Raw genomic sequence first — 13909 nt, forward strand, 5'->3', positions numbered from 1 at the left:
CGCCTCGGTGGCCTTAGGGTTTAAAGAGGCGACCACACACTCCATGGTTTGAACACAGCCAGGGGACCTTTATTATACCTCTGTACCTCCAGTTCAAGCACGCTTTATTGGCATGAATGTTAAAGTTACATTACTGTTAAAGTTACTATCTCTCCCTCCCTCTGCTCATTTCTTGTCATTGTTCTATCTCCTAAAAAAATGCTTTAAAAAAAACCTTAGAAAATATGGTAAACAGTGTTTACTGTGACTGAGATTCCCAGTGTCATGTAAATAATGCCCGACTTGATTTGACTGTGGTAAACCGTTGCAGTCGTTGCGGCCTAAAACAAACAATGAGAAATATTTGCATCTGGGACAGAACTTTCCTTTTTACTTGTTTGACTAGTAATGATGCATAAAACCACCAGCAGCGCTCATTTCTAACAGTGAGCCAACATTTCCACTGTTGAGCTTCGATCATGTGTTACTTTCACCCAGCGGTATTTACAATGAATCATTTAAAACACAACAGTAATTTGGAAACTTGATACAGTGTTCACTTGACTTCAGTTTTTGTAATTTAGAGGGAATTTCTGCAGGAGGATGGCAGCGTGAGGAGGGGGCTCCTTCAAGCCTCTTGTGTTGGCCAGCAGTCGTGCGTCCTCACTGAAGCGTCGTGTAATTAATCCATTATTACTGGACAAGTACGTGGTGATGCAATTCAAATTCTCTGCCACCAGTGGGCAGATTCAAACAGTTTTTGCATCCCTCAGTGATCCCTGCAGGTAAAAAGCTGTGCATCAATTTAGGACTTAAAAGTTTTCATTCTGAAGTGGCGATTAGCTGCACATTGACCAGGGGCTACACACCTGGTGTCTGAGGGTCTAATTACAAGCTGAGATTTAAAGTCAGCAGCTGTTCAGACACTAAAGGAGCAGAGCTTCACACCTTGGGGTGTTTTACGACTTGAAAGATACTAAACAGAGATAACAAGAGAGAAACAATACCAACGTACACATTTGGTTTTATAGAAATTCTTCTCAAAGTAAAAAGTTATTCATGAGTGTGGAGCGTGTCATGTGGACTTTAATATTAATGAGAGTTTTCCAGTGTGATTTTAGTCATTTTCCAGTCTATTTCATTACTTAGTTTTTACACTTACTCTCAGCAAATCATGGGAAGTGGATTACTAAACAATCCAGCTTAGTAAGCAAGTTAAAAGTTCACTTCTCCGCTGGCTGGGTAGATGCTGCCACTATGATAACGTTCCATGTGTTCCTGTGAAAAGGTTGATCAGATTTCTGCAGATGGGGCAGCAAAACTCAAGCTCAGCATCCTGTAACAGGTTCCAGATTTTGTCATGGTCACACAAGGTCCAAATCTAATGCTCTGTGATTTCAGGGGTAAGTGCATATTGGTTCAATGTGTGGCGCCTGCCCTCTGCAGACTTCAGGGGCCAACACAGGAGAAAGATCCTCTGCACTTCAGACAAGGTGCTGGGAGATAGAGATCACGCTTAAAGTGTACATATGCAAAAATACAGATCTTCTCCTCAGGTCAAGAATACTGCTGAATCAGTTTGAGGGCACAAGGCCTTTAGACTTGAGTTGGTATTTTCTAGGGCTGCGAGTATCAATTAATTTACTGACTGTTTTCTTGATTAATTGTTTGGTCTGCAGAATGTCATCTAATAGCAAAAAATATCATTCACAAGTTCTCCAGAACGTAAGGTGACACCTTCAAATGTCTTGTTTTCTCTGACCAACAGTTTAATACCCAATGATATTCAGTTTACTATCATATAACCAGCTAATCTCAACTGCACTAGAAACTCTGACAGGGTGCATACCCACGCTAAATACCAGGGGTGTACTCACACACACACAGTATCAACTCTTGGCTTGAGAAATTTGATGTGCAACTGTAAATACAGACAGGCAGTGGTGGTGGTGGTGGTGGTGGTGGGGGGGGGGGGGCTGGGATGTGAGGCGGGTGAGGGGGTTTGGAGGATCAATAACTCATCACAAGTTGTGAATCATCCCAGTCCAACAACCATTTGTCACACACACGAAAACGTCCGCCCTTTTAATCAAGGCTGCGATTCTGAGGACGGTCGACGCGGAGGCAATTTGTCAGTCAGTTTGCTCAGAAATGGGTAAGCTAATTAATGAAATGAACAAAGACAGCAAGGACGGCCAGGGGAAGGTTAGGGAGCTGTTAGTGTTTACGGGTTGGGGCGTTTGTCATACTGTGACTACCCACTGATTAGACATGTTACAGCCTCTTCTTTTGGGTGTGCTGCATAAATAGATGAAGATATATAGAATAATAAAGACTGTTTTTTCAAGGGAGCGCGAGTGTGAGCTCAAGCCCCGTTTTGTTTTTACATGCTCAACCTCTTGTGAACTCCCAGTAGCAAAAAGACAGCTCAGGGACCATTTGGCCCCATGATATCCTGAGGTGTAGAAACCCCAGAATATAATAATATGGCAGGGAATGTTTCTATGTGATGAGCACACAATTAGTGTAATGAAATACATCATTTTATTGCATTGGAGAGACTCCAGTATAATCTATTCACTGGTACAGTCATGTTTTGTAGCTTCCACTGTGAAGCAACAGACAAGGCTGTCCTAGAGTGTTCTCTTTTCATTGATAAAACAAATCATCTGAGAAAATTTAGTGACAGGCAATTAAATAGTATATACTGTATATACATTAGAGTTGAAATGGTTTGTCGATTGATTGAGTGGTTGATTGGCCGAGCAACAGAAAAAGGATCAGTTGCAAATGTAATGATTAATCATTTATTTTTCAAACATTTCTTTGTTCAAGCTCAACAAATGTGTAGTTTTATTTCTGTTCTTTGTTTTTTGTGAAAGCAAATTGAATACTTTTTTAGACTGTTGGTAAAACAAAATAAGCATTTTAAAGAAGTCACCTTGGTCTTTTCAAATTCAAATAATCGGCAACTTTCACCATTTTTTAAAAAACATTGACAAGAAAATTACTCATAATCAATTGATCAAGAAAATAATCAGCAGATTTTTCGATAATAAAAATCAGTGTTGGCTGGAGCACTAATATACAGTAAATATGGCCAAACGAATAATCACAGACAACTTCTTATGTGATATCAGAGACATTAAAAAGTATTACAGTTAAAAACACAAATAATCTTGACTGCAGTTATGAAATCTACAGTTTACAGCTACAGTCACTGACTCAGTCCTGATTTTGACAGCTACATTCATAACAACAGCACAGAAAGGCAAAGGAGCACATGAGTAATTTCTCAATGCTATCATCTGCATAGCTGAGATAGGTGCAGACTAATTAATAGGAAGAAACACATCCACTGCAGGTCAAAGCACTGGAACAAAGCCCATAGCTCAGGTAAATGTGATTAAAAATTATATAATGTGTCTGCACAGACTGAGATTGATGTGTTCTGACAAAGACAAATAAACAGCACAGTGCTCGGACCCTTTCAGCGCCCCCCACCCCCCCTCCAAACTCCACTCATTTTTTCCATGTTTGCACGTTAAAGTTAAGCAATATTCGCTGCCAAATGTCTGGTTTCACAGCTCATAATCATCTCACTCCTTTTTGTCACCGCCACTATGTAAATTTAATACCAAGAGAGCACCTAATATCACTTCATTAAAACTTTCTTGCCGCCTTCACACTCCTCACTCCTTCTCCATTTCCATCTAATAAGTGCTTATACCTGTCCATCTGCTTGTATGAGGGAGCCTGGGTTTCTCATGCCTCTGTGGTCCTTTCCACACACACCCCACCCCACCCCCTCCTCTCCTATTTTGGCATGCCTGTGCCAGGTATTTGTTCAAATTCCTCACACCCCGTGGGGATAGGTATGTCCCCCCCACCCCAACCCGAGTCCCTCTCTCGTCTTTACTGCCTGTCTCTGTCTATCTTCTGTACGCCAGCACATGTATGAGGCAGCCAACATGGACTCCCCACCACCAGCATGAGGCGTGCAGCCTACACATTTTACTGGCTAGTCACAACTAAATAATTTCCAAGTTGTTCAGGCTCTTGAAGCTGGCAAACCACAGCTGTGGGTTCCACAAGTGCTGGGCCAAAAACAACTGAGTGGATAACAGGCGACTGTAAGTTGCTTTTGATAACTGCTGAAAGACCCGTTTATACAGTGATGCTGTCAGAGCTTTAAGTCAGGCCACTTATTAGATCGACCAGCTACACTTTTCTCTGACATGGAAAAATGTTGATACAGGCGAGTATGCTGGACAATTAATTTCCTCTATATTTTAAACACCAAATCATCATATAAATCCCTTGCAGGAGTGCAAGGCTCTGTGTGTTTGAACATGAGCTGATGTGGTATTGACATTGGGTCAGAGTTGAAGTGAACTAGTTATGGCGGTGCGTCATGAAGTGACAGCAAATACCAATGATACACTGGCTCGGTGGATTTGCCTCCCTGCCTTGCCCACAGGGTCTAAACTCTCAAGAGTAAAATTCAACCATACTCGTTCAGGTACTGAGCAGAAAACAACACCTAATCATAAAGAGATATAAAGTCATAAAGTCAAAAAAGCAACGTGACATGATGTTGACTGACTTTTTGTTGCATGGGTCCATGACCTTACGGTAACAGAAAGACTCACTAATCTAATATATACTGTCCCTGGCTTACTCTCTGTGTTTGTTATTAATGTAAGTGATTGTATATTGAATAAAAACTCATTGTCATTGTTCTACTGATGGAACCATCCAGGTAATATTTGCTCAGACATCAAACGAATCATATTATTTTAAGTGTGAATGGGACTGTATCAACTTGTTTAACGATTAAAAATAGAAAGAAACTGTGGGTCAGTCATAAAAATAAGAAAACTGTGAAGACTTTCATTTAGTTATTTATTTTGCAGTTTATCTTCTTCACTACATCCTTTTATTTTAATATAAATCATGCCTTCAAAGTGAATCAAGTGTTAATACTGAAGAAATCTGTTCCTTCACTTTATGTTATAAAACATCCAGGTTTCATAAAACCACCACCTTAATGTAGAGGCCATATCTTTGACTTATACAGCACCTGATTATTTGCCAAAATATGATGTTGCGATACCATTTATGGTCAGATTCTTGACTTTCATGGAAAGTCTTTGCAGTGTGTTCACACAGTGAGATTTATGCCTGGTTCAAAGGTACTGAACCCATTAGAGAGTCATTAAACCATGATCAAGCTTACAGTAAATTCCCCTAAACGCAACTATAAAATATAAGAATTTAAAACAGACACAAATATTAACTTTATCTGTGTTTTAAATTCTTATTCTACTACTCAGCACAGCTGCGGGCTGCATGGCTCACCCAGAATGCTTTTTCAGTCATAATTCAAAGCAACTGAAACGGGCAAATGGCAATTATCACGATGTGAATGTTTTTCAGGATGAAACCTGTTTGTCTTCCACATTGATTCTCAAAAGTTTTCAAACCATTTTCAACCACAAATCCTAGCTGACAAGGCCAAAATAGACTTTTCAAATATCTTTCCTACCACTACTAATTGTTGGAGAGTGAAATCTATAATTCGGAGAGTCATTGTTATATATTCTGTTGCTGTGGTGCCTCCAGTGAATGAAAAAATAAACATTTAATTCACTCTGTTGGGGTTCCCTGGACCACAGCTCAGGCCAACATAATTTAATATTAATATTCAGTCCCGTGCAGAATAAACTCCCCCTCAATCAGCATCCCATCCCACCCCCTTTCCACACACACACACTCCTCTCCCGTTGACTCAGTCACATCAGAGACTGAGCTGAGGAGACAGAGCTGCAGAGAGGACTGAAGAGGACACACAGCAGAGATCAGATCGCAAAAGTTTGGAGGAAGATTATCGCCGTATAACTACACCACCTCCTCCTGCTGAAGATAAAGATAATCCTGCTTTTGTGCCCGAAAAGGTCAGAGGGATTTCATGACAACACATGAGCAACAGAGGAAGATTTTAAAATGGAAATGGAACTTTTTCACCAAACAAATCCATGGAATATTATTTTTACAGCATCTGGGAATAAACTGATCTAGGGTAAGTTAAAAACAAATCTGGGAAATTAATGAGGAGGTCTATATAAATACTGTGTGGATTAAAGGACTGTTGGAGACAGTTCTTTTTCTATAGCATTGATCAAGTCCCAAAAATATAGAGTCATAATGCAACAGTATAATGTTTTGTTTTTTCTCAGGCAACCTCTATCTCAAAAATAATGGCAATGTGATGTATATACTTTTATGCCCATAAAGTTTGTGTATGCCTAAACTAAAATATTTAAAGTGGCCTTCAATCTATTTTTATTATTATGACAGTATGATCATCAAGTATGTCTTACAAAAGTCAAGCTGAATCTGATAGCTTACGGAATTATTAGTTTTAGGGTTGTAGGCTTATTATTATAACAGCTGTCTATTTTAAATGCACAAGTATGCGCTTCTGTATCAGACTTTACAGTTTATTAGAAAAATCAGCTGAACAGATCTAAAGAATGTAAAAACTCTCCTGTAACCTCTTTCTGCTTCATAAGGCCCCGTCGTGAATATAAATCCACGCCATAGCTGTTATTTAAAGGGAGGCGGTAACGTGTGGAGGCGCGCGGCACCGCGGGGATCCGGCTGCTCCTTAACAGTTCAGCAGTAGCTCTTAACCCCGGAGCCGCCTGGGTCACCATGTGTCACACAGGCCGTTTCTGTCAGGCACCCCGCGTCTGCTTTGATGTCGCTACAGATTATATTTCTCCAGAAAAACCATCGGTCATCTTGGACGATCATCAGTCTTGTTAGGCGCGTTTCGACAAAGTCATGTCACAAAAGGAAAGTCATGTAAAATCTAATGTTTCTTCGTCTGGATTAGTTAGTGTTTTTTTCTTTAAAATTAAATGTACTGCATAAAGTCAATCACAGCGCCAGCCCTGAGTCCTGACCGGCTCCACTGACTCTGCAGATTTTCACGCACCGGTCCGCGTCCAAACCACCGTTGCGCAAAGACGCTCAACATAAACCAAAAAATGTAAACTGACTTTTTTTTTTTTTTTTTTTTTTTAACAATTTAGAACTTGTTTCCACCAACCAACTTTTCAGGCTTGTTGGTTTTACGACTTCTTGATGTCCCACTTTGCCTAATTGTTACCCAACTGCTGACCTCTAGAAAGAACAAACGTTTGGAGGCTTCAGCCTAAATTTACAGCCTTCACACGGAGCCCTCCTACTCTGAAAATCCAATTATTTTTACTAAAACCATGACAGCCTCTCCTGGCTCCCTGTGAAACTATAAAACTGTGAAGGCTGTGCCAACCAGAGCAGGTTTCTGCTAAAACATAAACCATCCTGGTTTTTGCTGACATTCTCATTTCTACATGTTTATATGACTTTATTTGCTTTATCTGGTGTCACCACATACAATATACTGCAAATAAATCACTCTGCGGTACTCTTCAGATTTGGAGCTTTGTTGTCCTCAAGCCTTGCGTCAAACAAATAAAATGTTCACAAACAAACACGACCAAGAGGAAAGTAGTGATGAAAACTGACTAAATATCCTTCTGTTGTCCTCTCCACCTCTTTTTTTTTCTTTTGATACACCCCTTCCTCCTCCCTTCTCTCTCTCTCCGCTGAAACAGGCTGAACTTTAAAGATTTAAAGCATTTTTTATAACTTTCAAAACTTCATTATGGACCTCTCAGGTTCTTTGCCTCCACCCTCCCCATACACCTTCCCTATCCTCCCCAATGCCTCTGTGCCTTCCACCTCTCCCTCCATCTCTCCATCACCCAGCCTGGCATCCACAGCTCTGTTCTGCTCGCTCCTCTCCCTCCTCTCCCTGCTGGGCATCACAGGAAACCTGTACACTTTAGGCCTCCTTCTGAGGCGCAGGAGAAGCCGGAGAAGACGTGGAGCGGGGCTGACCTGCTGCCTGACGAGAGTACCCATACCGTTCTGCCTCGCCAACTCCTCCTCCCCTTCCGCCTCCCCCTTCTCCTCTTCTTCCTCCTCCTCCTCTCTTCACCTCCAGGTGCTGAGCCTCGCTCTTGCTGATCTGCTCTACCTTTTCACCGCTCCCTTCATCGTGTATGACAGCCTGGCGTCTGGCTGGGCCTTTGGTGAGCTGGGCTGCCGCCTCCTCCTGAGCCTGGACCTCCTCACCATGCATGCCTCCATCTTCACCCTCACCGCCATGAGCCTAGACCGCTACCGGGCTGTGGCTCATCCCCTTCACACCTCCTCCACCAACTCCTCCGGCCTGCTGCGTGTAGGCCTGGCCTGGGGGCTGGCTGTGGCTCTCAGTCTGCCTATGATGATCACCCTGCACCTGGAGGACGGGGAGAACCAGGAGGGCCAGCTGTGTGTCCCAGCCTGGGACGAGCAGAGCTCCAAGGCTTATCTCAGCGTGCTGTTCTGCACCAGCATCCTTGGCCCTGGGCTGGCCATCGGAGCACTTTATGCCACTCTGGGACGTCTTTACTGGGTGTCTCAGACCCGGCCAGCCTGGGCAAGCGGGAGCAACAGCGCTTGTCCTCCCCGTGCTCCCAAACCCAAAGTCCTGCTCCTCATCCTGGGCATTGTCCTAGCCTTTTGGGCCTGCTTTCTCCCTTTCTGGATCTGGCAGTTGCTGCCTCTGTACCAGCCCGACATGCTGCGGACGGTACCAGTAGGGACACAGGTGACAGTGAATCGTATCCTCACAGGGCTGACCTATGGAAACTCTTGTGTGAATCCATTTTTCTACACGCTATTGACTGGAAAACGACAACGCAACCGGCAGACGCTGACATCAGCAAATCAGCTCTGCCGCAAGAGCAGTCCACTGCAGTAGTGCTGTGTCTCTCAGTCTCTCAGTGCGTGTCAACAATAATAGAGACAATAATGTGAGTGTGTACATATATGTGACTTTAGCAGTATGCAAATGTATGAAAACGTACTGTACATGAATGATTTATGAGTAACAATAGGCACCAAAGACCATTGATTTAGGAACCAGAACTATACTAAACAAATGATAGCACTTTGTATACATGCTTTGTGACCAGACAATATTTCCTATTAGGAGATTAAATATTAATAATATTTGGGTTTTACCAGTGAAGAAAGACAATCTCTGTACCACGTGTCACCTAACTGATGCTTTCTCTGCAGACTATTTCCAAACTTGGGGGGTTGTATCAAATAATTGCTGTAGTAACCAACTTTACACATTGATAATTTTGTTTTAAAGGTTTTATTTATTGATATATATTTGTCACTGTGGCAATGCCTTACAATGTCTTCTTTTTTTTTTTTTTATCAAAAGTGGTTACTACAGAAATTTATCACACCATTTAACCCAAATCAACAGATAAGGACAGAGGGGATGGTTTTATTTTATAAAGAAAACTTTTCTCCTTCAGACAAATCTGTGCTACATAAAATCAAGAGAGCAGAGTTTATGTCGAATGTTGCACATGCACAAGCAATTTCAGTAAAACCCTGATGCACTTCTGCTCGTATCAAAGAAAATGTTTGTTTTCGAACAAATGGTTGTAACTGGTCAGAACCTCATTGAGACATATTTCTAAGACATTGTTTGTTGACATAATGAATTATATTTGAGTGGGTCAACAGTCTTTTGTTTGCTTCCCTTGAACCCTGACATATCTGAAACAACTCACTTTTTTTTTTATAATCATGACCTGCATGTTGGGTTTGAAAGTGTACTGATGACTATGAATCATGCAATGCTTTGCATGGCCTCAACTTTGGTTGACTGTAACTGATGTTTATAATGACGCATAATATATAGCCATAAATAAAGAGGATGCTTTCTGTAATTCATTGTGTCACTGGATCTTTAACTAGACCCTGCAACAAAGAATGCTGTACTGTATGATTATAATAGGTGTAAAAATAAGAGAATAAAAGTCAGAGAAAAAACTAAAAAAAAAAAGACACAATAACCCAAAACTGCTCAGTGAAGAAAAGTCCTTGAGTTGCATTCATACTTTTGTTTGTGTGTCTGTGTCAGCATGTCAGCGACTCTAGTAAGGTCTTCCCCCGCTCTTGTGTGTATATCCACTCGCTGGCTGATGTTTCTGTGTATCCCTGTAGCAACGGTCTGTCTCTGTCTGTCTGACTCAAAGGCTGCACTGTACTGTATCGCAAACCCTGCTGCTCTTTGACGCAGATGAGCAAATATTGTTGTTTGACAGAGAGGAGTAAGGATGGGGAAGGGATGATGGGACAAAAGGGGTGGGGTGCTGTTGCTCTTGAGGTCTTGGGATTTAAGATCCTGACCATGTGGTTGTGATTTTTTATTTGATTAAAAGTTAAATAATGCATCATATGAAGTATTAATTCCTGTTAAGGCAAAACTCAAAAATAGCAATAATGTCACAAGATACACATTCAGAATAATTTTGATCATTAAATTTTGATACAGAGCATGTGCAAAGTAGATAAAGCAAATAAAATTTTTAATGTCATCAGTGGTTGTTAAGAGTTGGTCTCAAGTGAAATATCTGGTCAACTGTGTTTTTCTTTGTTCGCCCAAATCACACAGAAGGACCATTAAGCTCTATTAACTGTGGTTAACTGTGTTTTGACTTGAAATTCAATAACTTCTGTGAGTACATAATCCCCAGGTAATGATTTATTGGAATGATTTCATGTTAAATGCAACGTAAAATGAGACTGGAGTTATGTGGGATTATTTATTTGTGCATAAAGTGGACACATGTAGGAGCATTAACTGAGGAAAAGAAAACCTGAGGGCTGCAGGAGAGGCGGCGAAGCCCTACAGGGCTTTACTGCATTGGTAACACCAACAGATTGAAGAGACACATACCAAAAGCATTTGTCAAGGGAGCTCGTGCATTTCTCTGCACTGCAATGCCATTATTTCTGAGGCTGTAGGGCCCTTCTGTAGTCAATGCTGCCCACCATGTGTTTCCATTTACCTGGCCCAGCTACCTCTGAGCATAACGTTCCCACTGCAGTTATTATCCGGAGCCCTGTGCGGTCACACCACAGGGGGCGCTTCTGTTGTGGAGTTAATGCAATATCCATCCACCATTCACAGACAACCGAGGCCCTCTCAGCACATTTGTCCATTTAAATGGAATTTCTCGTAGACAAAGAGTCAGCTCCGTATACGTTTGAAATCAGGAGCCCTCATATAAGATTCAGTGATTTTTGGACCCCTGGGTCATACCAAAATGACAGAAGAGATGGAGGGTGTAGCTTGTGTAAAGATGAAACCTATCCAAAAAAGACACTTAGCAGCAGCGTGGATATTAAAGCACAGAGAGTTTGTTGTTCAATTTTCCAGGTCTTCACAGTGGACAGGTTTTGGGTGTCTGTGTATTCTAAAACTCAATATATCAGATGATTAAGTCTTCCTTCAGGTCTGCGGGGATGACTGAGTGTTTGATAAACTTCAAATACACGGTGTTTGGTCAACCCAACCGAATGGATGGAAAATATTGTCTCAGTTGGCAGGCTGGTCGATCTATAAACTTTGTGTTGTTTGTGTTAGTAGTTGCCAGCGCTGGCCGACTTGCTCCAATCATAACTTTTATCCTCCTGTGCAACAGAAGCTTCTGATTTCATCCTGAGATTACAGGCAGCGTCCTACTCCTCCTCCTCTCCAAGTCCATGGGGGGAAACACAAGGACAAATATTTTCTTTTTGTGAGCGTCGCTCTGTTCTACCTGAGGATTTCATAAATCCAGCACATGTCCGTTTCCTGGAATCACCAAGCATCTTTCCATCCCAGCAGCAGCCCCCACACCCACCCCCCTCCTCACCCCGCCTGTCGGTCTCTCCTCTTGACCAGTGTTTGAGGCTGCTGCAGGTGCCCCTCCCCTGGGCAGCCCGCTCAGGAAAGCACCCCGCCGTGTAGACGAGACGAGGCCACAGCCCGGGCCAAATTCACGCTGTGAGGTGTATAAGAGGCTCCCATTCTCTCCAGACATACACAAAAAAGATTCCCTTAGCACTCCGCCTCTGCCTGCCCTCCTCTAAAATTCAATCTTCCCATCTGTTTTCCCTCTCTCAATCATTTTTTTGTCCCCTCTACACTTTCTTGCCTGCACTTTCATTCCTCTGCATGGTCTCACCTTATTTGACGTCAAAGTTTATAAAGTCCACTATAGATTTTAGGATTAAGAATGGCAAAAACTCTCAATAGAATTCCGAATTTCAACATCTCTGGCGTCACAGCAGCGTCTATCAAACACATTCATTTAAGTTCCATGATACCCACACATATAGTCAACACGGTATTAACAAAACTGCTTGTAATTGCTGGTTTGACAGCAAATACTGAAACCTTGGCGCTCACAGTGTTTCTTTGTTCAACCCATGGTAACCCCACCGTGAGGCGCCCTCCTCCCCATCACGTCCCCTGTCTTCGCACCTCGGTGTCAGCCGCCAGGATCAGGCCAGACCCGGGCTTGTGTGCCTTGAAGGCCGGAGGTTACATCAACCGACATACACATTACGGTTCGCACTTGGGCTCTTACTAGGAAAGACAGTAAATATGGCACGTCGGCCCCTGTCACTCCCTCTCCCTCTCCCTGTGTGTTTCACCATTTCCCCGCGCTCCTGCTCCTCCTCCTCCTCCTCCTCCTCCTCCTCCTCCTTACAGCACACTGCCCCTAAACAGACGTCCCTGTCAACTCAGGCCTCAGAGCTCCCCCGACCTCTGACCCTCTGACACTTCACTCATCTGAACCCTATGGTGTTGTCATGCAGAGAGGTCGTGGCTGAGGAGGGACATCATGCGTTTCGGTGACACTGTTCAGTATTTGAACAAAAGCCTGTGCAGCCTATTATATATTAGAGCTGAAATGACTGGTCATTAGTCAATTAGTTGATGTGTGTGTCAGTAACAACTGGTTGATTATTTCAGTTGTTTTTAAAGAGAAAATATCAAACATTGCTCAGTTCCTGCTCCTTAAAATTAAATATTTAAAGCTTTTTTTAAATTACATCTGAAGACATAACCTTGGACATTAGGAAAATGAGCATTTTTTCACTATTTTCTGACATTTTTGGATCAAACAATTAATCAATTAATCAGGAACATAACTGGTAAATTCATCTTAATGAAAATAACTGTTAGCTGTAGCCCTGTATATGAACACTAGTAGACTATTTTTATGGTGTTGTGGCTCACTAAGGGACGTGTATTACAAACAAAAGAATGACAACTATGAGTGATTTCTTTCATTGAATTAAAGGTAGTGGTGTTGGGACTTGGCTTCGTTCAGCAGGTAAAAGAAAAAGCAGCAGGGTCACTATCTCACTATGTGTGTGAGAGTAAAGAGTGAACACTATGGTTTAAAGGTAATGGCTGGAATTAGACTGCCACCTGCAGGTGAAATGAAAGAAGGACTAAGACTGAATATTTGCAGCCAACTATTATCTGTCCCTGTTCACTATTTAACATCTCTCCCATTGACAGCAGTGAATCTTTATTTTCCTGTGACTAAACACTGGCACACACAAGGTGAACATTCAGAGGGAGATGCTGCAGAGTTTCATCATTCCTGATAAACAAGATCTTTGTCCGACAAACAGAACACAAAGAATTGTTAAAATCTACTGAACATAAAGCATTTATCACAAAGTCAAGTCTAAAGTGTATCTACTTTTTCCTCCACTGGCATTAATGTGGACTTTGTGTCCAAACCTTTTTCCCACATCTGCACTCCGCTTGTGTCTTGTATTAACAGGTTAGATGTTTGAACAGTGATGTAAATGATAAATGCAAAGTCCTACTCAACAGCTATACTGTTACTTTCTGTTCATAAAATGTACTTTTAATGTAAATAAATGTAGCTCATGAAAAATGTTTCCTATGTTTACAATGAAGAACATGGATACTTCTTACTTTAAAATGCTTGGA

At 42.0% G+C, this 13909-nt stretch overlaps 1 protein-coding gene across 1 annotated transcript; it reads left to right on the forward strand.

Moving 5' to 3' along the window:
• The first annotated feature begins 7653 nt into the window (after window positions 1-7653).
• On the forward strand, window positions 7654-9830 carry uts2r3 (urotensin-2 receptor 3). The gene has a single exon (XM_018680408.2). It carries the CDS (start codon window positions 7697-7699, stop codon window positions 8837-8839), a length of 1143 nt encoding a protein of 380 aa, XP_018535924.1. The 5' UTR covers window positions 7654-7696; the 3' UTR covers window positions 8840-9830.
• Window positions 9831-13909: the final 4079 nt, after the last annotated feature.

The sequence above is a fragment of the Lates calcarifer genome, linkage group LG15, assembly GCF_001640805.2.
Source record: "Lates calcarifer isolate ASB-BC8 linkage group LG15, TLL_Latcal_v3, whole genome shotgun sequence".
NCBI classification, from domain to species: Eukaryota; Metazoa; Chordata; class Actinopteri; family Centropomidae; genus Lates; species Lates calcarifer.

Bases quoted from the DNA above. Each gene is read 5' to 3' on its own strand.
- uts2r3 (XM_018680408.2), top strand. From the start codon at position 7,697: ATGGACCTCTCAGGTTCTTTGCCTCCACCCTCCCCATACACCTTCCCT.